Source organism: Schistocerca nitens, chromosome 3 (assembly GCF_023898315.1).
Source record: "Schistocerca nitens isolate TAMUIC-IGC-003100 chromosome 3, iqSchNite1.1, whole genome shotgun sequence".
NCBI lineage: Eukaryota > Metazoa > Arthropoda > Insecta > Orthoptera > Acrididae > Schistocerca > Schistocerca nitens.
The window spans coordinates 445,357,378-445,383,074 of NC_064616.1; the positions used below are offsets into that span (position 1 = coordinate 445,357,378).

At 40.6% G+C, this 25,697-nt stretch overlaps 1 protein-coding gene across 3 annotated transcripts in view; it reads right to left on the reverse strand.

Moving 5' to 3' along the window:
- Positions 1–25,697, reverse strand: part of LOC126248374 (transmembrane protein 39A) — a 194,664-nt gene that overhangs the window by 130,838 nt on the left and 38,129 nt on the right. For all 3 annotated transcript variants that reach the window (XM_049949302.1, XM_049949304.1, XM_049949303.1), the window contains exon 5: positions 8,008–8,209. In XM_049949302.1, coding sequence (XP_049805259.1) covers positions 8,008–8,209 — 202 coding nt within the window. The remainder of the gene's footprint in view (positions 1–8,007; positions 8,210–25,697) is intronic.

A 25,697-nucleotide genomic window follows, 5' to 3' on the forward strand; every position in this document is an offset into this window, starting at 1 on the left:
AGATAAACATTATTTCATCATTCCCACATTTTAGTAAAACCCCAAGGTCAGTCTTACTTGATCACTGTTCCTACCCAGTAGCAGAATCTTTGCAATATGTGAATTACGAAGGGTAAAAGAAAAAGGAGCAAAATATCTTTTTTATACAAGCAGCGCAAGCTGTCCTGTAGATTAAGCCAATCGACCAGTCACCCCTCAAAAAAAGGTGAACTTATATTTACATAACATCAAATATTATAGTATATATTTATATTAAACTAATAATAAAATACCAGAACCCAATAAAAACAGGAATGTTAGGAAAAAAATTTGAAAGCGTCAAGACGCAAACCACCGCCCGAAGTAACATCTCATTACAGGATAGTGGCGCTACTCATTACGCTAAATGAACTTCGCAGCTTTTGTAGCTAATGATATCATGTTACCCCTTGCTGAAAACCTTAATCGTAGCTATGTTACTAATTGAAACTTAATTATAACAAATTGTGCCAAGAACAATATGTTTTGGGTGGATCATCAGTGTGTCACTGCCTGCAAATAGCCTACTCTCATAATACGCAAGTTACAATAATTCTTTTGCCAGTTAACGACGGGTTTTCCAGTGATTCTCAATTTGCTGGTGCTCAGAAATGGCATATATACATATAGGCTTGAAATGAATGCCAATATGTACCGAAGGGAGATGGTGTGCTTGTGACGTAGGTGGCGTTGTGCCATCTCATTGGTCAACGCTCAGATGCACACTCATAATAGCTGACATGCCAGATATTGCTCTGCACGTTCGGAAAGACTCCTGAGTGTGTTATTCAACACTATGACGTCAGAAACTCGGCACGCTCAACGTTTGGATGCAAGATCCGTGTGCCAACGGCTTAACGAGACAGACAGTATATGGAACAAAACATTCAACAGTAACCAGCAATTAACAGCCCAGAAGACAAACATCCCCAATTTAGTTGCTTTAGTGTTTTATAACATTGTAGACTAGCATTCAAAATTATTTTATTCACAGTGAATTTGCCTGCTTTGAATCATGTTAACCTTTGTTTCTTAGTATCATTTCATAAAGTCTTTAAATCAACACCCACTGTTGTTTCAAAGGTGCCTATGTCCATTGTTTCATGCACACTGCTTCACCAAATAAAAATTAAAGCACCCAGAAGAGGAGGACACATAACTTCATGAAGCCATTGTATCCTCTGAGGCAAGGTGGCCCACTACTGTTTTAACTGTTAATTGATATCCTGAATACTGACATTGGAACGGAGCTGACGTCCGAGCTGCTCTCACACTTGTTCTATTAAGTGGCAGATCTGAGGACCTTGCTGCCCACTGGATTATCTCAACGGCATCGTGGAGAGTGGATGTAAAAAATAGCATGAAATCTGTGGAAACAAGCACTCAAATTTTAAAGTGGAACCAGCAGTTCAGCTAGCATAATGACTGTGCATGAGGAGTAAAATGAATGGGGCCCAATGATTGAGGAGTTCTCAAAAGCCTCTCATTTCTGTAGTCAATGCTAAATGACACCTGTCCTGGCATAAAGTGTGCTGCCACTGGACAGTGGATGACTGGAAACAATGGAGTTGGAATAATGAATCGCGCTGTACCTTGTGGCAATCTGATGGAAAGCTTTGGGTTGGCAAATGCATGGAGAACATTATCCACCATTAGGTTTATTGTCAATAGTGAAGTACAGAGTTGGTTGTGTTATGGTAAGGACCTGTTTTTTGTGGTTAGGGTGTGGTCCCTTTATTGTGCTTAAGAAAATGCTATGTGCGGAAGGATACGAACACATTTTACAGCACTGTATACAGCATACAGAAGAGAAACCGGTCAGAGGTGTTGACTTACTGTATGAGCATGACTCAACGCACCCTGTCATAAAACAGTCTCCGTGAGGCAATGGTTCCTGGACAATAATATTAATGAGATGAACTGGCCTGCACACAGTCTCGACGTGAACCCAATGGAACACCTTTGCGATAAGTTAGATTGTCGACTTCACTCCAGACCTCATCATCCAACATCACTAACTTCTCTGGTTTTGGCTTTAGAGGAAGAATGGGATGCCATTCCTCCACAGACAATCAGTGTCATAACAGAATTTGAGCCATCATAAAGGTGAAGGGTGGACACATCCCATCTTAACATCCACTAATACGTCTCGAGATACTTTTTATCAGTGTTATGTTTCTCAAGCAGCATTTGTCAGTTGTCAGCCTTTGTTGGTGGAGCACCAGGAGCCTAGCAATTCACATATTTACCTTTTCTTTTTGTTTTCATAGTTTAATTCTTAAGCTAGTAGTATTAGAATGGACAGGGGGTGTGTATGGCATGTGCAGACTCAAGAGCAGCAGGCCACAGTTTGTAATCAGCCGAAGACACTTATGGCCACTGTCAGCCGTCTGCAGACTGCCGCCTCTGGGCCTAGCAGTGGCAGAGCATTTAGGACAACACATGGGGAACCTCCGGTGTCACTCGTTTCCTCCAAAGGTACCTTGCAGCTCGTCTGTCATGGAAGATCGATACTCACCGCAGTTGAATCGTGGAGTAGTAAGTAACATATTCGCATTGGTCAAGACAGAAAGTTAATATGGATGCTGGCTGTCTTGCCTCAGCCATTCATCTTGTGAACAGACAAGTTGTCGCTCCTTTAGCAGGGTCCAAGCAGGCACACGGCAGAAGGTGCAGGTTTTGGAGCAGGTGCGTGTGGTGTGTGCAGACGCAGGAGGAGCAGGCTGCAGTTCACGACCAGCCGAATATGCTGATGGTCATTGTCAGCCATCTGCAGGATGCTGCCTAGAGGTGGCGGAGCATCTAACACGTTGTGTGGCTCACCTCAGGTGTCACTTGTTTCCCCCACAAGCTCTGCTGTAGAGGCACCTTGCACCATGGCCGTTCCAGAGAATCTGCACTCACCACAGGATGAGTGGTGGGGTTGTAACACATCTGCATAGTTCAAGACAGAAAGTCAATGTGGAGGCTGGTCATCTGGCCTCGCCCATTCTTCACCTTGCGAGGAGGACAGGTGGTCACTACTTTAGTAGGGTCTGAGCAGGCTTGCAGGAGAGGGGAGGGGGGGGGGTGGCAGTGGAGTAAATGGGTAGTGGCAGTTTACTAGTTATTGGGAGCTCTAACATGAAGCGTGACATGGAACCCCTTAGGGAAATAGTGTCCAGGGCTGGGAAGACTCAATTTGTATGGGCGCAGGCGGAAGTGGTGAAGGCTGCTGCCCTCACATGCGGCGTGCAAGCAGAGCTTGAGGATCATTCTCAGAGTTGATTAGAGTCCTTTGGTTTGGAGCTGAGGGTCTTAACCAAAAGCTATGCCGATTCTGTGACTGTCTTGGTTGCAGATTTCTAGGCCTCAGTTATGGGGTGGAGGATTCCCCTTGACAGGTCACAGGTGGACTGCAAAAAGGAAGCAGCTACTCGGGTTGCAGAGTAATTGTGAAGTGCATGTAGGTGTTTTGTAGGCTAGGTGGTAGTTTGAGGTCCTCTGATGAATGCTTGTCAATTTATACACAGGAGAAAAAAATCAGACCACATACAAGGTAATGCCACTTTAACTGTCAAAATTTTAACAGTAAGCTGTCAAAGAATTTGTAAGAAAGTTCCTAATTTACTGCTCATCAGAAGAGTTGTCATGCTCAAATTATTCTCTGAACCAAGAGCTGTGTAAAACCCGAAGTAGAAAGCTCCAAAATATTTAACGAGCCATGAAACATTTACCGAAAAGAAAGGTTAGACACCATAGGTGGAGGAGGATTCATTGTTGTCAACAAAAATATTCTGTCCATTGAGATTGAAATTGAGTCTGACTGTTAAGTTATCTGGACATGAATAGCAGGCCTACGTCAACTCAGGTTAATAATAGTATGTTTTTACTAGTCACCCAATTCCACCGTAAAAGTTGTATGATCATTCGAGGAAAGTCAACACTCAGTAGCACAAAAATACCCAGATCATGCAGTGTTAGCTGGAGGCAACTTTAATCTACTGAGTATACTGGAACATTTATAGATTCATTGCAGATGTTACAGACAAGACAGTCTTCTAAAAGACTTTTGAAACATTTTCTGAAAACTGCCTTGAACAACTAGTTATACAACCCATACGCAATGGAAATATTTTAAACCTTGTAGCTATGAACAGCAACAGGCATGACCTTATTGACAGTGTCAATATAGACACAGGAATTAGTGACCAGGATGTCACCATAGTGACTACAGATACTGAAGTTAATAAATCACTCAAGGCGGCTAGAAGAACACTTACGCTAGGAAAAGCAGATAAACAGTTGTTAGCATCCCACTTAGACAATGAATGGACATAATTTAGTTTCAATATGAAGGGCATAGAGGAATTATGGGCAAAGTTTAAACTGATTGTAAATCGTGTTCTGGAGATGTATTTGCCAACCAAGTGAATTAAGGAAGGACAAGACCCCCGTGGTTTAAGAATCAAAACTGGAAAATGCTGAGCATACAGAGATTGTTACACTCTCATTTCAGGAAACAACATATAAATGACAACAGGCAAAAGTACGTCAAAATTTTTGTGTCTGTGCATAGATCAAGGCACAAAGCATATAACATATACTGATGTCAAACCTTAGTAAAAGACCTTGCCGAGAACCCAAGAAAATTCTGATCAAAGAATTCACGAAGTGGGTCAGAGGCTTCTATCCAGTCACTCATTAGCCAGTCTGGGGTGGCAATAGAAAGACAGCAAAAGGAAAGCTGAAGTTCTAAATTTCACAATTAAGAAATCAGTCACAAAGGATGATCGTACAAAAATATAGTCATTTGACTGCCATACAAACTCCTGCATGGAGGACATAGAAATAGGCATCCCTGGCAAAGAGGGGCCACTAGAGGAGTTCAAAACAAATGAATCGTCAGGTCCAGATGGAGATCCAATCAGTTTTCCAGAGAGTACCCTGTGGCACTGGCACCATACTTAGCCTGCATTTATTGCGAATTTCTCACCCAGCGCAAAGTCCAAAGTGACTGAAATACACATGGAGACTTCTGTATATAAGAAGACTAAAAGAGTGGACCCACATATTTGCAGACCAATATCCTTAATGTTGGTTTGCTGCAGAATTCTTGAAAATTCTCAATTCACATATAATAAATTTCTGACACACTAAGCTTCTGTCCACAAATCAGTATGGATTTAGAAAGCATCATTTGTGTGAAACTTGGCTTGCCCTTTTCTCACATGATGGAAGAGGAAAGGTGGATTCCATATTCCAAGATTTCTGGAAAGTGTTTGACACCGTTCCCCACTGCAGACTGTTGAAGGCCCAAGCGTATGGAATAGGTTCTCAGATATGCGAGTGGCTCAGATACTTCTTAAGTAACATAACTCACTATGTTGCCCACAACAGCAAGTGTTTGTCAGAGACAAGGGTATCGCCAGGAATGCTCCAAGGATCTGTGATAGAGCCGCTGTTATTTTCTACATACATTAAGGACCTCACGGACAGGATGAGTAGCAATCTGTGGCTATATGCTGATGGTACTGTGGTGCACAGGAGGGTGTCATGTTTGAGTGACTGTAGGAGGACACAGACAAAATTTCTAGTTGGTGTGATCGATGGGAAATAGCTCTAAGCGTAGAAAAATGTAGTTTAATGTAGACGAGTAGGAAAAACAAACCCGTTATGTTCAAATGCAGCACTAGTAGCGTGCTGCTTGACAAGAGTCACATCAATGAAATATCTATCCATAATGTTGCAAAGTGACATGAAATGGAATGAGCATGTAAGGATTGTAGTAGGGTAGGCGAATGGTTGACTCCGGTTTATTGGGAAAATTTTCAGGGAGTGTGGTTCAGCTATAAAGGAGACAGGATATAGGACACTAGTGCGACCGATTCTTGAGTACTGCTCAAGTGTTTGGAATCTGCACCAGGTCGAATTAAATAAAGATATTGAAGAAATTTGCAGGCAGGCTGCTACATTTGTTACCAGTAGGTTAGAACAACATGCAAGTAGTATGGTGATGCTTCAGTAGCTCAAATGGGAATCACTGAAGGGAAGACAACATTCTTTTCAAGGAGCAATGTTGAGAAAATTTAGAAAACTGGCATTTGAGGTCGACGTCAGGACGATTCTACTGCCGCCATGCATTTTGTGTAAGGACCACAAAGATAAGACAAATCAGGACTCATACAGGGGCATATAGGCAGTCATTTTTCACTCGTTCTAGCTGTGAGTGGAAGAGGAAAGGAAATGACTAGTAGTGGTACAGGGAACCCTATGCCATACACCATATGGTGGTTTGCAGAGTATGCATGTAGCTTTAGATGTATATGCAGATGTAGATGTCCACATAGAAAATATCAAAGAATGGACAACCAATCCCCAGGAGACAGGATCTTACAATCTACTAATGAATCACGCAAGAAAAGATGGGTAGAATCTATAAATAATCTAAATTTCACTAACAGCAGTAGGAAAGCATGGTCCCTCCTGTGGAAACTAGGTGTAGCAAGAGTTGTCCTGAATCAAGAATTTGACATAACACCTTGCCAAGCCACGTAGGCTTACACATAAAGAAACACACAGGAAATTTCCATTTTGATTCAGTTTTTGAAAAAGAAATAAAGCAAAATTTAGTGACAAGAGGGGAAAAAACAGAAGATCCCAATCTCTTCCTTCGCGCCCAAGAAAATTACATGGCATAGCATTCAAATCTCTCAAAAACAGGTAAACAGCTGGACTAGATGGCATATGTCCCAAGCTCATTAAACAACTAGGAAGGAAAGCATGACAGTGGTTACTACAATTTTACAATGAAATACTGGACATCAGAAAAATCCCTCAGCAATTTAAAATTGCAAAAACTATTGCTATACTCAAGCCATAAAAACCCAAAGACGATCCAGTGAGCTATTAACTAACCACACTACTACACATTTGCTACAACATGTTTGAAGGATTACCATATAACCTAATGTATTCAATAATTGATGACATAACCCCTCAACACCAAGCAGGATTTCATGCAAACTGAAGTTGCTGTAAGCAAGTTCTTGCCCTAACATCATTTATAGAAGCAAGCTAAACACTGGAGAAACTATAAGTAAATCCTATACCACAAAAAACGGTCTCCCACAGGGTTCAATTCTAGCCCCACCTTTATTTAACTTTTACACCAGCGACATAGTCACCACTGATTTTGTATTGTTCAGCCACTGATTTTGTAATGTTCAGCTATACCGACGACATAGCGATAGGAATAAATGTGTGGGGGAGGGGGAGATGTGATTCTCTCTTAGCAAGGAACAGCTTTAATGCTGACATTATAGCTGATTACAAGGCGTACAGCAGAATACGGAAAAATTAATTCAGATATCTAAGCAGATACATTATGAGAAGATACATCTTGTAATGAAATTAAAAAATAATGGCCTATCATGAAGGAGGAGACTTGTACAACCAGAAAAGGCAGAGGAGCATATTACTCTGAGGAGCAAATGACAGACTCCTATCAATACAGGTGGTCTTAGATGGCTTTCCAACTTAGGGCCATTGACTTTCCTTGTCAATGGGTTTAGTTAACAACCCTAAGAGGAACCTCAAGATATTACTGTTGGTCAACTTCCGCAAACCCACTGACAATTTTCCTAGTAAAACTATTGATGTATATAAAATAATACACATTGTGAATGCTATGTAACATTTGGCTTCTGCCCATTTCGAAGTGCAGTGCCATGTATAAATGTGAGTAAGCATTCAAAATTTATGCTTGATCATAATACTATAGAAATTATGTTATTACTGTTTTACTCTGTAAATGGAAATTACCCTCCTCCTCCTCCTCCCCCCCCCCTCCCAAAATCTGGAGAATGTCTTCAATATGGATCTGCGGGATGAACTGTTATTCTACATTGCATTTTTAATATGTTCCGTATCCACAAGAATCTCCTCACACTACATGTTTCTGGAATTAATGATGTATTTAGTATAATCTGAGATCAATTTCAAACTTACCATAGTATACTTCGTATGTGATTGTGGCAGCCACCAAACTGTTCGATACAAGTGGAGGAACTGTAAAAATGATGAGGCCACCGTGAAAATAAACATCAGCATTTCAAATATCATACTTCCATCTTGAGGTATGCTTGGAACTGGAATGTGTTTTGGAACTATTAACCTCGATGAAGTATTTTCTCCGTATTGTCCTGGAGATCTGCAACAAAACAGATGTTAAGATCATAACAACATTGCGACGAGATTTTATTGTATCTTGCTACTAGTGTGTGTGAGCATGAGTGCACCAAGTGTAGTGTCGCCGAGCGTGTTTACTTAAATCAACTGCCAACTTAATCAGTGCGGGCTGGGCACTAGAGGCTGTGTGTAGGAAGTGTGCACACAGCACGGTCTCCACCAGGCCACCTACCAGCAACTCATGTCTATATACATGTGGAGAAGCTGACACTCACTATGTTCTTTTAGTTTGTACTGTTCACATCAGTTGTTCTGTGCATCACATATGTTGCACCTTCTGTGTGATTCTTTTGTCTTGTTATATGTGGAGTCACAACAGGCTATTTTCTGTTATTATTTAGAGGTTTATGAATAAAGCCATATTTGTGTTACTTGGATCGGTTTCATATATTACCCAGTTACCACATGATTGGAGGGTGAGTCAGCACTACTTTGCGCGTATATAGATGCAAGTCACTAGTAGGTGGCACGGCAGAGACCATGCAGTGTGCAAGCTTCCTACGGGTGGCATCTAGTGGCTGGCCCCTGATGATATGGTTGGCAATTAATTTAAGTACACATGCACAGCAACACTACAATCGGTGTGCGTGCGCCCACACACACACACACACACACACACACACACACACACACACACACACAAATTATAGTCCGATTCACAAATGGTGGCAGTTCGCACAGGTTGAGGCATGGGTGGAGATTATACAGTTGCTGGTTCCAAGCGACAGTTGCAGTATATTCATACACTTGCTTTACACTTGAAGAAAGCATGTATCCTGCAAATTATGTCTCATGCTTACTTACATAGAATTTGTCACTTTCCACCACCATCAGTGATGACAACAAGCAACAAATAGAATTAAAATTCAGTAAATAACTTGCTATGATCAAGTTTTATGCTCGCATTGGCCATGATATTCATAGCAGAGTGCTCATAACACTGCTGAATGCTCATTGGCTGTGAGAGAATGTGTGACATAGGTGCGCAGAACAAGACTGAACTCGACTACCATCATTCACGAGTGCAGCTATAATAGCAGGATATAGCAGTTTCAATATTATAATTAATCATCACACTATTTATATGGGAACTTCTTTGTACAGAACATCCGTATAAGGCACTGAGAACTGTAATGGCCCAAAGCACAGGCACAAACTTTTGGGAAAAATAAATATTTGTGAAAATCAAAATGTAGGCAAACCACCAGTCTCACAAGTCTGACTAGCTTTTTTAACCAAATCTCAAAATCCTACACTTCCTATATAAAAAAAAAGTATCCAATTCATGTAACAAAATTTCAATTAATATTTAGGATTATTATTATTATTATTATTATTATTATTATTATTATTCTTTCTTTTCTCAGACGTTATGTCTGGTCAAAAATGGAAAGTGACGCGGACCTTGATCAAGCGTGACTTCCTTTTAACTGTACGGTATATGTTACATTGCATTTACGAACTTTCGGGTAGTCAATAATTACTGATTTCTGTAGTTGTATATATAAGTTTGGATGTAGCTGTATTGTGTTTATGTACTGGAGGATATTGTGTGGCATGACTCCTGTAGTTGATAGTATAATTGGTATAATGTCAACTTTATCCTGATGCCACATGTCCTTGACTTCCTCAGCCAGTTGGATGTATTTTTCAATTTTTTCTCCTGTTTTCTTCTGTATATTTGTTGTATTGGGTATGGATATTTCGATTGGTTGTGTTGATTTCTTCTTTTTATTGGTGAGTATGATGTCAGGTTTTTTATGTGGTGTTGTTTTATCTGTTATAATGGTTCTGTTCCAGTATAATTTGTATTCATCATTCTCCAGTACATTTTGTGGTGCATACTTGTATGTGGAAACATGTTGTTTTATTAGTTTATGTTGTATGGCAAGTTGTTGATGTATTATTTTTGCTACATTGTCATGTCTTCTGGGGTATTCTGTATTTGCTAGTATTGTACATCTGCTTGTTATGTGATCTACTGTTTCTATTTGTTGTTTGCAAAGTCTGCATTTATCTGTTGTGGTATTGGGATCTTTAATAATATGCTTGCTGTAATATCTGGTGTTTATTCTTTGATCCTGTATTGCAATCATGAATCCTTCCGTCTCACTGTATATATTGCCTTTTCTTAGCCATGTGTTGGATGTGTCTTGATCGATATATGGCTGTGTTAGATGATACGGGTGCTTGCTATGTAGTGTTTTCTTTTTCCAATTTACTTTTTTCGTATCTGTTGATGTTATGTGATCTAAAGGGTTGTAAAAGTGGTTATGAAATTGCAGTGGTGTAGCCGATGTACACTCCTGGAAATGGAAAAAAGAACACATTGACACCGGTGTGTCAGACCCACCATACTTGCTCCGGACACTGCGAGAGGGCTGTACAAGCAATGATCACACGCACGACACAGCGGACACACCAGGAACCGCGGTGTTGGCCGTCGAATGGCGCTAGCTGCGCAGCATTTGTGCACCGCCACCGTCAGTGTCAGCCAGTTTGCCGTGGCATACGGAGCTCCATCGCAGTCTTTAACACTGGTAGCATGCCGTGACAGCGTGGACGTGAACCGTATGTGCAGTTGACGGACTTTGAGCGAGGGCGTATAGTGGGCATGCGGGAGGCCGGGTGGACGTACCGCCGAATTGCTCAACACGTGGGGCGTGAGGTCTCCACAGTACATCGATGTTGTCGCCAGTGGTCGGCGGAAGGTGCACGTGCCCGTCGACCTGGGACCGGACCGCAGCGACGCACGGATGCACGCCAAGACCATAGGATCCTACGCAGTGCCGTAGGGGACCGCACCGCCACTTCCCAGCAAATTAGGGACACTGTTGCTCCTGGGGTATCGGCGAGGACCATTCGCAACCGTCTCCATGAAGCTGGGCTACGGTCCCGCACACCGTTAGGCCGTCTTCCGCTCACGCCCCAACATCGTGCAGCCCGCCTCCAGTGGTGTCGCGACAGGCGTGAATGGAGGGACGAATGGAGACGTGTCGTCTTCAGCGATGAGAGTCGCTTCTGCCTTGGTGCCAATGATGGTCGTATGCGTGTTTGGCGCCGTGCAGGTGAGCGCCACAATCAGGACTGCATACGACCAAGGCACACAGGGCCAACACCCGGCATCATGGTGTGAGGAGCGATCTCCTACACTGGCCGTACACCACTGGTGATCGTCGAGGGGACGCTGAATAGTGCACGGTACATCCAAACCGTCATCGAACCCATCGTTCTACCATTCCTAGACTGGCAAGGGAACTTGCTGTTCCAACAGGACAATGCACGTCCGCATGTATCCCGTGCCACCCAACGTGCTCTAGAAGGTGTAAGTCAACTACCCTGGCCAGCAAGATCTCCGGATCTGTCCCCCATTGAGCATGTTTGGGACTGGATGAAGCGTCGTCTCACGCGGTCTGCACGTCCAGCACGAACGCTGGTCCAACTGAGGCGCCAGGTGGAAATGGCATGGCAAGCCGTTCCACAGGACTACATCCAGCATCTCTACGATCGTCTCCATGGGAGAATAGCAGCCTGCATTGCTGCGAAAGGTGGATATACACTGTACTAGTGCCGACATTGTGCATGCTCTGTTGCCTGTGTCTATGTGCCCGTGGTTCTGTCAGTGTGATCATGTGATGTATCTGACCCCAGGAATGTGTCAATAAAGTTTCCCCTTCCTGGGACAATGAATTCACGGTGTTCTTATTTCAATTTCCAGGAGTGTATTTATATGAGTGATTGCTTTGTGTATTTTGCTAGTTTCTGCTCGTCCTAGAAAGAATTTTCTTAAATTGTCTACCTGTCCATAATGTAGGTTTTTTATGTCAATAAATCCCCTTCCTTTCTGCTTAATGTGAATCTTTCTGTTGCTGAATGTATGTGATGTATTCTATATTTGTGGCATTGGGATCGTGTAAGTGTATTGAGTGCTTCTAAGTCTGTGTTACTCCATTTCACTATTCCAAATGAGTAGGTCAATATTGGTATAGCATAAGTATTTATAGCTTTTGTCTTGTTTCTTGCCGTCAATTCTGTTTTCAGTATTTTTGTTAGTCTTTGTCTATATTTTTCTTTTAGTTCTTCTTTAATATTTGTATTATCTATTCCTATTTTTGTCTGTATCCTAGATATTTATAGGCATCTGTTTTTTCCATCGCTTCTATGCAGTCGCTGTGGTTATCCAATATGTAATCTTCCTGTTTAGTGTGTTTTCCCTTGACTATGCTATTTTCTTACATTTTTCTGTTCCAAATGCCATATTCATATCATTGCTGAATACTTCTGTTATCTTTAGTAATTGGTTGAGTTGTTGATTTGTTGCTGCCAGTAGTTTTAGATCATCCATGTATAACAAATGTGTGATTTTGTGTTGGTATGTTCCAGTAATATTGTATCCATAATTTGTATTGTTTAGCATGTTGGATAGTGGGTTCAGAGCAAGGCAGAACCAGAAAGGACTTAATGAGTCTCCTTGGTATATTCCACGCTTAATCTGTATTGGCTGTGATGTGATATTATTTGAATTTGTTTGGATATTAAGTGTGGTTTTCCAATTTTTCATTACTATGTTTAGGAACTGTATCAATTTAGGATCTACTTTGTATATTTCCAATATTTGTAGTACCCATGAATGGGGTACACTATCAAAAGCTTTTTGGTAATCAATGTATGCGTAGTGCAGCGACCTTTGTTTATTATTATTTCTTCACTTTCTCAGACGTTAAGTCTGGTTAAAAACGGAGTGACACGGACCTTGATCAAGCGTCACTTCCTTTTAACAGTACGGTATATGTTATATTGCATTTAGGAACTTTCGGGTAATTGAACATGTATCAATAATTACTGATTTCTGTAGTTGTATATATAAGTTTGGATGTAGCTGTATTGCATTGATGTACTGGTGGATATTGTGTGGCATGACTCCTGTAGTTGATAGTATAATTGGTATAATGTCAACTTTATCCTGATGCCACATATCCTTGACTTCCTCAGCCAGTTGGATGTATTTTTCAATTTTTTCTCCTGTTTTCTTCTGTATATTTGTTGTATTGGGTATGGATATTTCGATTAGTTGTGTTAATTTCTTCTTTTTATTGGTGAGTATGATGTCAGGTTTGTTATGTGGTGTTGTTTTATCTGTTATAATGGTTCTGTTCCAGTATAATTGGAATTCATCATTCTCCAGTACACTTTGTGGTGCATACTTGTATGTGGGAACGTGTTGTTTTATAAGTTTATGTTGTAAGGCAAGCTGTTGATGTATTATTTTTGCTACATTGTCATGTCTTCTGGGGTATTCTGTATTTGCTAGTATTGTACATCCGCTTGTTATGTGATCTACTGTTTCTATTTGTTGTTTGCAAAGTCTGCATTTATCTGTTGTGGTATTGGGATCTTTAATAATATGCTTGCTGTAATATCTGGTGTTTATTCTTTGATCCTGTATTGCAATCATGAATCCTTCCGTCTCACTGTATATATTGCCTTTTCTTAGCCATGTGTTGGATGCGTCTTGATCGATGTGTGGCTGTGTTAAATGATACGGGTGCTTGCCATGTAGTGTTTTCTTTTTCCAATTTATTTTCTTCGTGTCTGTTGATGTTATGTGATCTAAAGGGTTGTAGAAGTGGTTATGAAATTGCAATGGTGTAGCCGATGTATTTATATGAGTGATTGCTTTGTGTATTTTGCTAGTTTCTGCTCGTTCTATAAAGAATTTTCTTAAATTGTCTACCTGTCGATAATGTAGGTTTTTTATGTCGATAAATCCCCTTCCTCCTTCCTTTCTGCTTAATGTGAATCTTTCTGTTGCTGAATGTATGTGATGTATTCTATATTTATGGTATTGTGTTCGTGTAAGTGTATTGAGTGCTTCTAGGTCTGTGTTACTCCATTTCACTACTCCAAATGAGTAGGTCAATATTGGTATAGCATAAGTATGTATAGCTTTTGTCTTGTTTCTTGCTGTCAATTCTGTTTTCAGTATTTTTGTTAGTCTTTGTCTATATTTTTCTTTTAGTTCTTCTTTAATATTTGTATTATCTATTCCTATTTTTTGTCTGTATCCTAGATATTTATAGGCATCTGTTTTTTCCATCGCTTCTATGCAGTCGCTGTGGTTATCCAGTATGTAATCTTCTTGTTTAGTGTGTTTTCCCTTGACTATGCTATTTTTCTTACATTTGTCTGTAATTCACCAAATTTTCATATATAGGGTATCAGTAGTCCCCTTTGCCTACAATCACGAGCGCGGCACGTGGTAAAGAAATTGAACCATAAACAACATGCATGATCCTGCCTCATGCTATTTCATGTGGACCACACATAAACGAGACAAGCCTGGTTCGATATATGCATACAGAATTAACGAAACCAACACAAGTCAGACTCATCGTTCAACAGTTCTCAATAGTCTCTTACTTTAGTTATATGTACATCTTCATTGCATTCATGTGTGTTTGTTACAATTCCCTAAAAAAATTACATAACCAATATATCTATCATGTCAGTAAAAAAATCTAATACCGATGGTAATATTGTTTAGATACTGTATTGTGGCAGTTTGAGGTGGGGGTATTGTGATCTATGGGTGCTGATGTTACCAGTACATGTTGGGTCTGTCCCACCACTTTTCCAGCACTGCCAATGATTACCAAATGCCTTGTGTATTCTCCATTTTGTTTTGCTTTGTGCTGTGCATTGCTTATTGCTCATCTCTTATTTTGAAATGAGCAAAGACACTACTCCAAGCCCATCATGAGGTTTGAGTACGACTCCTGCAACCTCTAAAAGGGAAAGGGAGATCCCTAGTACAAATTGGTGCCTGTAAAATGGTGCATAATATGTTGAAGCGCTGTGAGGTGGAAAAGGAAAGCAAAAAATTCCTACAACCTTTCATTTAGGCCCATAAGAGAGCTGTAAAAACTGTATGAACCACAGACAGGATTAGATAGTTTGCAAGCTCTCATCCAGGTGAATCATCTAGTACTCCAGGAAAGGAAAGGTCCATTTTAATTCTAATTTGTACTGTACACAAGTACAGCTGTATATTTGATAGACCATGGTGGCATTGTTCTTCGGAGGTCTCACATCCTTGCACACAGCAGGAGCATTAGGGAACCTCAACAAAACATTTTTTTTATCTTTATGAGGCATGGATTGACAGCAATCTCACGTGTGGCAGATGTTAGCAGAGACCACAAGATGTATTGGGTGTTAGGTCATGGGGAAGAGCCCCCAGAAGGATGATGGTGGCAAGTGTTGGCTCAAAAACTGGCTTTATGAAGCAAGTGGAGCTCAAGTCCTGCACAAAATCGACACAAGGAGATTATCATGGCCAGATGAACTCTGCGAATTTTGAGACAAGGTTTTCAGAGACCGTGCTCCCAAATCTTACACAAAATTCTCTCATTGTCATGGACAATGCATTGTATCACTGCTGGCAGGTGGACGAAACACCATCAAAATACTGCCCAAGGGTGGCAATGGTAGAATAGCTGCAAAAAAAGGAGTGCAATAACAGCATGACAAAGGTTGAGCTGTAAAGCTCTGGTGCAGGCAAATTAACTAAGTGAAAATATGTATGTAACAGACAAACTAGCTAAGAGTGTAGGCCACACTGTGATTCGCTTGTTGTCCGACAATTACAATCTGAATGCAAATGAACTAGCGTGAGGGAGCACAACGCTCTGGCAACATGTCTGCAGCCAATCTCAAGAAATTTACAGACGATGCCCTCAATTCTGTCACTCCAAATGACTGGAAAGGGTACAACAGGAAAGTGCAAAAGGTGCTACCCAATTATAAGAGGCATGATGGTGTAATGAAAATTGTAGCTGATGACATTCTAATTCATACTAACACCTCTAGTGATGACTCCTTTAATACAGAGACTGTGTGACACGAAAGCTCATCCTGCACAGGCTTAGCTGACACTGAATCTCAAAGTACCGACACAGCCGAAATTGAAAGTGACAGTGAATTATACAGGATGATTTTTTCCACTGTGTACAAACTCTATGGAGTGATCAATGAGAGGATATGAAACAAAAAAGAATATGAAACAAAAAATGTATAATGAACTTGTGTCAGAAAATGCATGGTTTCCATGCTAGACACCATTTATTCAATCATACTTTGTTACAGAGATGGTGGTCTAAAATGCGCTGTACCATGCAGCCACAGTTACAGTATGCATTGTTTTCTCCTAGAGGGCGATACTATTCCCCATACATCATGCCCTAGAGCACCCTCCTGCCATAGTAATTGGTAGTGTTGTGTCCAAGTCACTCCTCTTGCCAACTCACCTTGTAGTGGATGTGATACAGAGTTGTACACAATGGTTCCGTATTCAAATCAAGAGTGCTAACGTGGTGTTTACTTAAGGAAAGGCAGGTGGCAATGGGCAGCCGCCAGCAAGGCTGTATCAGAGACCTATCCCTGCCGACAACAACCGCAGCATTCACTGTTTGCAACAGTGTTCCGTCGTTTGGCTGAGACAGGGTCATTTCAAGAAGCAGGAACTAATGAAGGACGTACCCAAAATGTTTGGACACCAGACTTTGAGGAAAATGTGATTAACACTGTGGAAGATGACCTCCACATCAGTACCAGGTAGCTGGCCCGCCAGAGCAGGGTAAGCCAGACGACTGTTTGGAACATTCTCCACGACAATTGTTACTACCCTTACCACTGACAGTGTGTGCATGGCTTACTAGCGACAGACCTTCCACATTGGCAGCTGTTTTGTCACTGGTTTCTTCACCAGGAAACCACAATTCTGGGATTTGTGTCATCCATCCTATTCACAGATGAGGCCACCTTTATGCAGAATGGTATCTTTAACTTTCATAACAGGCATCTGTGGGATAGTGTGCATAACCCCCATAGTATGGTGACAGCGAATCATCAGCATCGGTGCAGCCGGAATGTGTGGACCAGGATAATTGGCAACTGTATACTGGGACTAGTCTTCCTTCCATGTCACATAACAGGCCAGAACTATCAGTGTTTCTTGTGGGTGACTTTGCCTCCCCTAATGGAAGAAGCACAATTGATGATTTGAAGAGTTATGTGGCTGCTACATGATGGTGCTCCAGCCCACTTCACCACTAATGTTCAGATGGATCTCAATCGTGTTTTCCCTGGTCAATGGATCGGACAAGGAAGTCCAGTTGCATGGCCTGCTCATTCACCGGATCTCAACCTGTGCAATTTCTGGTTCATGGGCCACCTCTGAAGTATCATGTATGCACAGGCCATTCCAGATGTGAAGACACTGGAGCAGTGTATTCATGCTGCCTTTGACAATGTTTGGATGCATTTGAGTGTATGTGACAGAATATGCTACAGCACATACAAGCTTCAACACACACTATAAATGTGGCTGCATGGTACAGCCCGTATTAGACCACAGTCTCTGTACAGGGTGTATACGTGGACAAGGAAAAAAAATTCCCAGATTTCCTGGTTAAAAATACACTTTCTCCCAGATGAAAGTACACTTTTTCCGCGTTAAGTGACAGTATACTCTTCCTTGCCACTGTAAAAGTCATCAATCCTTTGAATGTTTATGGTTTTATATACCAACGTAGAATTTCCCAGCACTTGAGAAAACGAAACTCAGGGAAAAACACGTTTGGAAGACCTTTGATGTGCAGCAACATGTACAATGCATATTTTCGTATTACGAAGGTATAAATTTGAATTCCACCAGATAACGCATGTCACTTTGCGAAGCATTGAAATTGCGATGTGCTTTTGTAAGCGTCATAGCTCATTCACGTGATCTCGCCAACTGATGACAGCAATAGGACACGTGATGTAGTCAGCCAATAGCAAGATCACTCTTAAGTAGCGCGAATACACAAATAAGAAAAGTTAATGGCTTAAATTAATATACATAGCATTCACATATAATATTGGTCTCGAAGGTTAATAAGTTGGAAGAGAAGCTAAGATTCCACATATAATGTTGATCTTTTTTGCATGGGTTGCACTTTAAGATACACACACAAATGTGCCAGTAAAAATTTTATTAACGATGCAAATGTCTCATCTTCTGGGCTCGAAATACTTCTAAATGGTCATCCTCAAAGAACTGATTTTTAAATGAGAGTCAAACGCTTTGTGATTTAAGAAAGTCATCGTACCTTCTCGCACATAATTCATCTTGCGTAAAAGGAAATCTGCTTTGAATGTAATGCTTTTCAAACCACCATTCACAATATTTTCCAGCGACCTGTTAGAAATAGATTCGTTTCAGCAGTTGCAAGAAAGCGCCAGATAACTGGCGTCAGTGGGCTTGCGCAGCTACGATGACGCAGGAAGCCCATATGTTCGTACGTGTAAAACATTAAAAGATCTTACATTATGTCATAAAAGAAACAAGACATTAAAGGATACTTCAAGAGCGTCGGGATTTTGCGAACAATACTAAAGTTGGTCTCGAAGGTTAATAAGTCGGAAGAGAAGCTAAGATTCCACATATAATGTTGATCTTTTTTGCATGTGTTGCACTTTAAGATACACACACAAATGTGCCAGTAAAATTTTTAATAACGATGCAAATATCTCACTCCGCTGCAGAGTGAAAATCTCATTCTGGAATACTAAAGTACATAATTCGGTTTAAAACGCACATCCGTATGTAAATTTTCTTGGAGTACCAATACTCATGTTTGGTTCTTTATTATAGCATAATGCCATACGTGCACTTGAAATGCAGCGAACAGTTGAAACTAGCCAATAGGGTGAAATTAAACACTTCGTTTCAAATAAATTGACTGCCTCAGTAGAAAGGATTAATAAAAGCCAAATCTCTTTAGCAAAAATAACTTCACTGTTCTGTAAGGCGATTAATGTTTGACTGTCAAAGGTGGAAATAAAATCTGAAACTATTAACATATTTTAGCCTGCCCTAATTATGTGAACATACTTTAATTCATTTGATAGCTCCCAGCCACAAAAATCCGTTTTGCTATCATTTAACGTGAGAGCAATAAATGAAGAGGAAACAACAAAATCACTTAACGTAAACACAGGTCACGTGGAGACGACCCACCTCCCCACAACAACTCTGACTGCTCTGTGCATCAGCCCCGGATCTATGATAGTTCCGAACCGGGGCAATATTAAGTAGTGGTGTCCAGCCACACTTCCGTAACCAGAAGCGGGGGATGGTACTACTAATACGTGACTAACTGCGCATGCACAAGAGCCCGCCCGCAACTGCTCAAACGAATCTAATTTAAACAGTTGTCACGTCACACTCATCTGAGGCAATTTGTTGTTATAAAGCATTGCATTGTGTTCCTAAAGCATTTGACACACTTTACTGTTGGCAGACGCTTGTATGAGCACTGTTTTGTTGTTGTATATGGCGCATTTTTTTTCCCCCTCCCATTCATGTTTTGTTGCTGCAGTATTATTCTGCAGTAGCGGGATACAATAATATCCTTTGTTAGAGTATTGGTTCTTACCAGTCAAAATCACAAAAATTTAACTGAAAACTAAAACAATGAAAAATTCCCGGAATTCTAAATAATTCCCGGGTTTTTCCCGGATCTCCTGGTTGTCCCAGGTTGTATACACCCTGCTGTAACAATGTATGATTGAATAAATGGTCTCTAGCATGGAAACCATGTATTTCCGCATGTAAGTTCATTAGACCTCTCTTGTTCTGGATCCTCTCATCAATCAATCCCTTGAGTTTGTACACAGTGGAAAAAACCACCCTGTATAAACCGTCAAACTTTTTCATGGTCCTTGTTATCATCATTTTCATTACACACATTCTGTGGCTTGAGGTTCAGATAAAACAGTCTGGCCACTTACGCATGAAATATAGTAGTTTTGTTAAGTCTTTGTGTTTCAAGGTTGCTATTTGCCTTCCACCTATGTACGTGGTCACTTTGCAGGACATCTACAAACTGGCAAATCCTTGTGCCCCCCCCCCCCCCATGTCCATCAACCAATCCCTTCATTTAATCAAGTTGTGCCACAATCTCTCTCTCTCTCTCTCTCTCTCTCTCTCCCCCCCCCCCCCCCCCCCTTCCACCATTATTTACATGATCTAACCATCTAATCTTCAGCATTCTTCTGCAGCGCCACATTTCAAAAGCTCTAGTCTCTTCTTGTATGAACTGTTTATTATCCACATTTTACATCCATAAATAGCTACACTCCAAACAAATACCTTCAGAAAAGACAACCCTAACACTTAAATCTATATTCGGTGTTAATAAATCTCTCTTCTTCAGAAATGCTTTTCTTGTTTTATATCCTCTCTACTTTGACCATCATTTGTTCTTTTACTGCCCAAACAGGAAAACTCATTACTACTTTTAGTGCCCCATTTCCTAATCTAATTCATTCAGAATTGCCTGACATAATTTCACTACATTCCATTATCCTTGTTTTGCTTTTGTTAATGTTCATCTTATATCCTCTTTTTCAAGAGACTGTCCATTCCATTCAATTGCTCTTCCAACTCCTTTGCTGTCCCCGACAAAATGACAATGTCATTGGCAAACAATGTTTTTATTTCTTCTCCCTGAACTTTAATTCCTTCACCAAATTTTTGTTTTGGTTCCTTTTCTGTTTGCTCAATGTACAGACTGAATAACATTAGGGATAGGCTACAACCCTGTCTCATTCCCTTCTCAACCACTGCTTTCCTTTGGTGCCCCTTGACTCTTACAACTGCCGTCTGTCCATATGAAAATGAATATTGGAAACAGTGAGAGAGTGTTTCATGAATGTTTATAAACAATGTGGACCTACAGCACAGATAAAGCCAATTCACCATAAAATTAACACATATCAGAAGCATGCAATCTCAAAATTGATAACAGTGTTCTTTAGGCCTTTATGGTTCTCACTGCATCATATGGTATGATTTTCTTTTCTTTTCTCCAAGATTCACTACCAAAAATTTTTGTATTATCATCCCAGATACGCAGATCCCATCCTGCAAATTGCTGAAAATTCAACTCACTATCAGGAAATAATCTAGCAACTATCACAATAATAGGTCATGTACACAACACAAATGCTTAATACGGAACATTACCAATCACCTCCACAATGTAACGCTGAAATAGGAATACATATGTAATTACATTTTCCTGGAGACATATTGAGTCTCAACTTAGTCTTCAATAAGGATAAAAGCTGAAGTAATGAATTAAAATTTGTGCCAATTCCACTTCCAACTCCTTTGCTGACCCTGTCAGAATGACAAGTCCCGGCATTGGCACAAATTTTATTTCATTACTTCAGCTTCTATCCTTATGAGGAATACATACCTTGAAAATAACTGACTTTCAACCTACACAGCAGTTGCCTATCCTTTTGGACAAAACACAATGGTAGAGCCACTGTTTGGTTTCAAGAACAGTCCATCAGTTGACCAATCAATTTATTCCTGATTGGATGGGATGGTGGAAGCAATTAATAAAAATAAATAAAAAAATAAATAACAATGACATGTTCCCATCAAGTATATTCTGTGGTTCAAACTAAGCTCACAGGAAAAAATATCAGTCACCCCTTGTCAATTTGGACAACTGCAGATGGTGTAGAACTGGTACTGGACTGTCAGGTGGACCTCCACTGACAACTTATGTCACAGAGTGAAGCTGTGTGTATGTGTCAGTTGTTTGTATGAGATCAGCACAGTAATTTCAGTCAACATGGAGATGTAACATATTGGCAGAAAAAGGCTGTCATGTTCAGATGTCCCCACCACCAAACCATGAATGAAGTTGCCATATATGTTGCTGTGCCACTGGGGACTGTCCAGTTTGTGGGGAGTATCCAATTTGTCCACAAGGAATGGTGTACCAGTCACTATCACATAATATGGCATAAGAGCAGCAGTAGTAATAAAAAGATTCTAACCAACAAGGACAGACAATGAGTGTCATGCATTGTCAATGACAATCAGTTTCTAACTCAGTATGAATCGCTGCTTTCAATGAATGCAGATTCATCTCATCCAGATCCTGAGTGAACATCTTCAAGAAAAATACTTGCAATGGATGTCGGAAGTTGATTACCTCACTAAAGGCCATTGCTGTCGTGGCACAGACAGAAGCCCCTGAACAGAAGCTGAGTGGAGGCATCCAGTGTGATCTAATGAGTCACAATTTTGCCTCTTTTGAAATAACAGTAAGGTGTCAAATTGCACTGACAGCCCAATGAAACATTTAATCCACGAAGTGTGGAGCGTGTAGTTCACGTTGGGCACAGTTATGAGATATTTTAGGCATATGTCTGGTAATATCACTTGAACCTACACATTTACTTTATTGTACACATGAATCAGGGTGTTTATTCCAACATTTTCTATAACAAAATGTCTTCATCTTTTACATCTTCACAATCAGTTATGTTGTGGACACTCCTGTCTTCCAAGGTATCAGCTATGTTCAAAGATTTGCATGTAAAGGGTCCTTGTTTGACGAACACTTAGGCACCTTACGCCATCTCTTATGTCCCACTAAATCACCCATCTTAATCCCACAAAAATGCCTGCTGGAACTACTTGGAACAGAGGTTGAAATGTAGCAACCAACAGCCCTGCAATTTAGTAGCTCTACAGTGTCTTATTATTGAGTGGCTTCAGCTAAATATGGCATATCAGCATAAACTTGTGGACTCTCTTCCTTGCCGAATTGAGGCCATTATAAAGACCAGAGGACTGCTCATGTAGATCATGATATATCAGTAGGTAAATTAGGGTATTATAGGATTAGAGGAGTGGCATGAGGTTTTACTGAGGACTCCACTCTAGGTGCACTACTTTTTCTGATTTGCATTTTTCAATTGCATTCTATTGCAGCAGTCAACTCTGAAACTCTTTTGTTTGTAGACAAAACAAGCATAACTGTTACAGATTCATGATAGGAAATACCACTGTAACAAATAATGTTCTGGAGAGAAGCCACTGTTGGTTTGCTGCTAGCTGGTTAATTCATAATTACAAAGGAACACAGTATCACCAGTTTCTTATACAAAATTATGCTCTCTCTTATAATGGTGGCTTCATCATAAGAAACCATATTTCTAAGACGCAGTAAATGTAAGCTATGTAGGAAGGCATGTACCCATGACCTATGCAGAAGCTGACTGAAGCTACACTGAAGAGCCAAAGAAACCGGTATAGGCATGCATATTCAAATACAGAGATATGTAAACAGGCAGGATATGGCGCTGCAGTTGGCAATGCCTATATAAGACAACAAGTGTCTGGCACAGTTGATAGATCGATTACTGCTGCTGCGATGGTAGGTTATAAGGATTTAAGTGAGTTTGAATGTGGTGTTATAGCCAGCACACAAGCGATGGGACACAGTATCTCCCAGGTAGGGATAAAGCGAGGATTTTCCTGCACGACTATTCCACGAGTGTACCGTATCAGGAATCCAGTAAAACATCAAATCTCCAACATCTTTGCAGCTGGAAAAAGATCCTGCAACAACAGGATCAACACCGACTGAAGAGAATCGTTCAACGTGACAGAAGTGCAACCCTTCTGCAAATTGCTGCAGACTTCAATGCTGGGCCATCAACAAGTGTCAACATGTGAACCATTCAACAGAACATCATCAATATGGGCTTTTGGAGCCAAAGGCCCACTTGTGTACCCTTGACTGCATGACACAAAGCTTTACGCCTCGCCTTGGCCTGTCAACACCGACATTGGACTGTTGATGACTGGAAGTATGTTGCCTGGTTGGATGAGTTTCGTTTCAAACTGTATCAAGCGGATGGATGTGTACAGATATAGAGACAAACTCGTGAACATATGGACCCCGCATGTCAGCAAGGGGCTGTTCAAGCTCATGGAGGCTCTGTAATGGTGTGAGGCATGTGCAGTTGGAGTGATATGGGACCCCTGATATGTCTAGATACAACTCTGACAGTTTACATGTAGGTAAGCATCTTGTCTTATCACCTGCATCCATTCATGTCCATTGTGCATTCCGACCGACTTGGGCAATTCCAACAGGACAATGTGACACCCCACAAATCCAGAATTGCTACAGTGGCTCCACGAACACTCTTCTGAGTTTAAACACTTCCACTGATGACCAAGCTCCTCAGACGTGAACATTATTCAGCATATCAGGGATGCCTTGTAATGTGCTGTTCAGAAGAGATCTCCATCTCATCATACTCTTAGGTATTTATGGACAGACCTGCACAATTCGTGGTGTCAATTCCTCCAGCACTAATTCAGACATTAGTCGAGTCCATGCCACGCCATGTTGTGGCACTTCTGCATGCTCGCAGGGGGCCTACATGATATTGGCAGGTGTACCAGTTTCTTTGGCTCTTCAGTGTATCTACCTAATGCACATCTGTTTACATTCACATAACTAGAAGCTGTATTAAGCCTCTATATTTCAGAGGGAAATTATATGGGTCTTGACATGGAATAAGATGCCAGTAACTCAAAAGAAAACTAGAACAGAGGACATCTTTCATTACACAGTGACACCGAAAAGAAAGCACAACCAAAAAAGCTGTGATGAGTTCCTGCTCAACATAAGAAACAGCATGAAACACGCTGCTGTTGTCTGACGTGCATAACAGCTGGCTCTTTCTGTAAAAGATTATATAAAACCTATCGTCAATAAAAAGGATGTGTGTTGACTGACATTGATGACTCAATGTATACATTTTATGTCTAATTTTGAATTTGTGTAACAATTACAGCTATTCTGAATTGGATTTTCTGCAGTTTCTATGGCAGATCCAAGGAAATGATGAGGTGGTTTCTTCTAATGGGCCACCATGGTTGAAATCTTACCTTTCACTAGCTCATTATTAAGATTTGTAAAATGAAGTAAATTCTTATATTGTATTATTATCACCACCACCACTTTTGTTGTTGTTGTTGTTGTTGTTGCTGCTGCTGCTGCTGCTGCTACTGCTGCTACTGCTGCTTGCCACCACCGTTACCAGCATTTCATAATGCCATATTTTACTATTCAATTTTGTTTTCATTCAATAGGTTATGTGCATGTTTTGACCTATCCCATGCCCTGTGTCACTAAAAAAGTAGATAAATAAAAATCATTCCAACAGTATCTTCAAATCTCAAGTCTTCCTACACTCACTACTTTTGCTGCCATCACTTAAATTTTCACACAGCCACACTTTCTTATAATGTTCTTGAACTAACTTTACATACTTGCTTAGTATTCTAAAGTGAATGGTGTTGGCCTTATCACAGACACCAGACTATTGAAAAAAAGACAAATTGTTTGAATTTAATTTCCCCCAAACTTCATTTCTTGAAGACATATTTTGGGATTCATTTGTATTTGTTATTTCAAGCCATAATTAAAACTAATTCATGATGAGCACAGTCTAGAATGAGAACATATTCAAACACAGTAATTTAAAACTAGCATGATTTTCCTAAATCTCATGATATT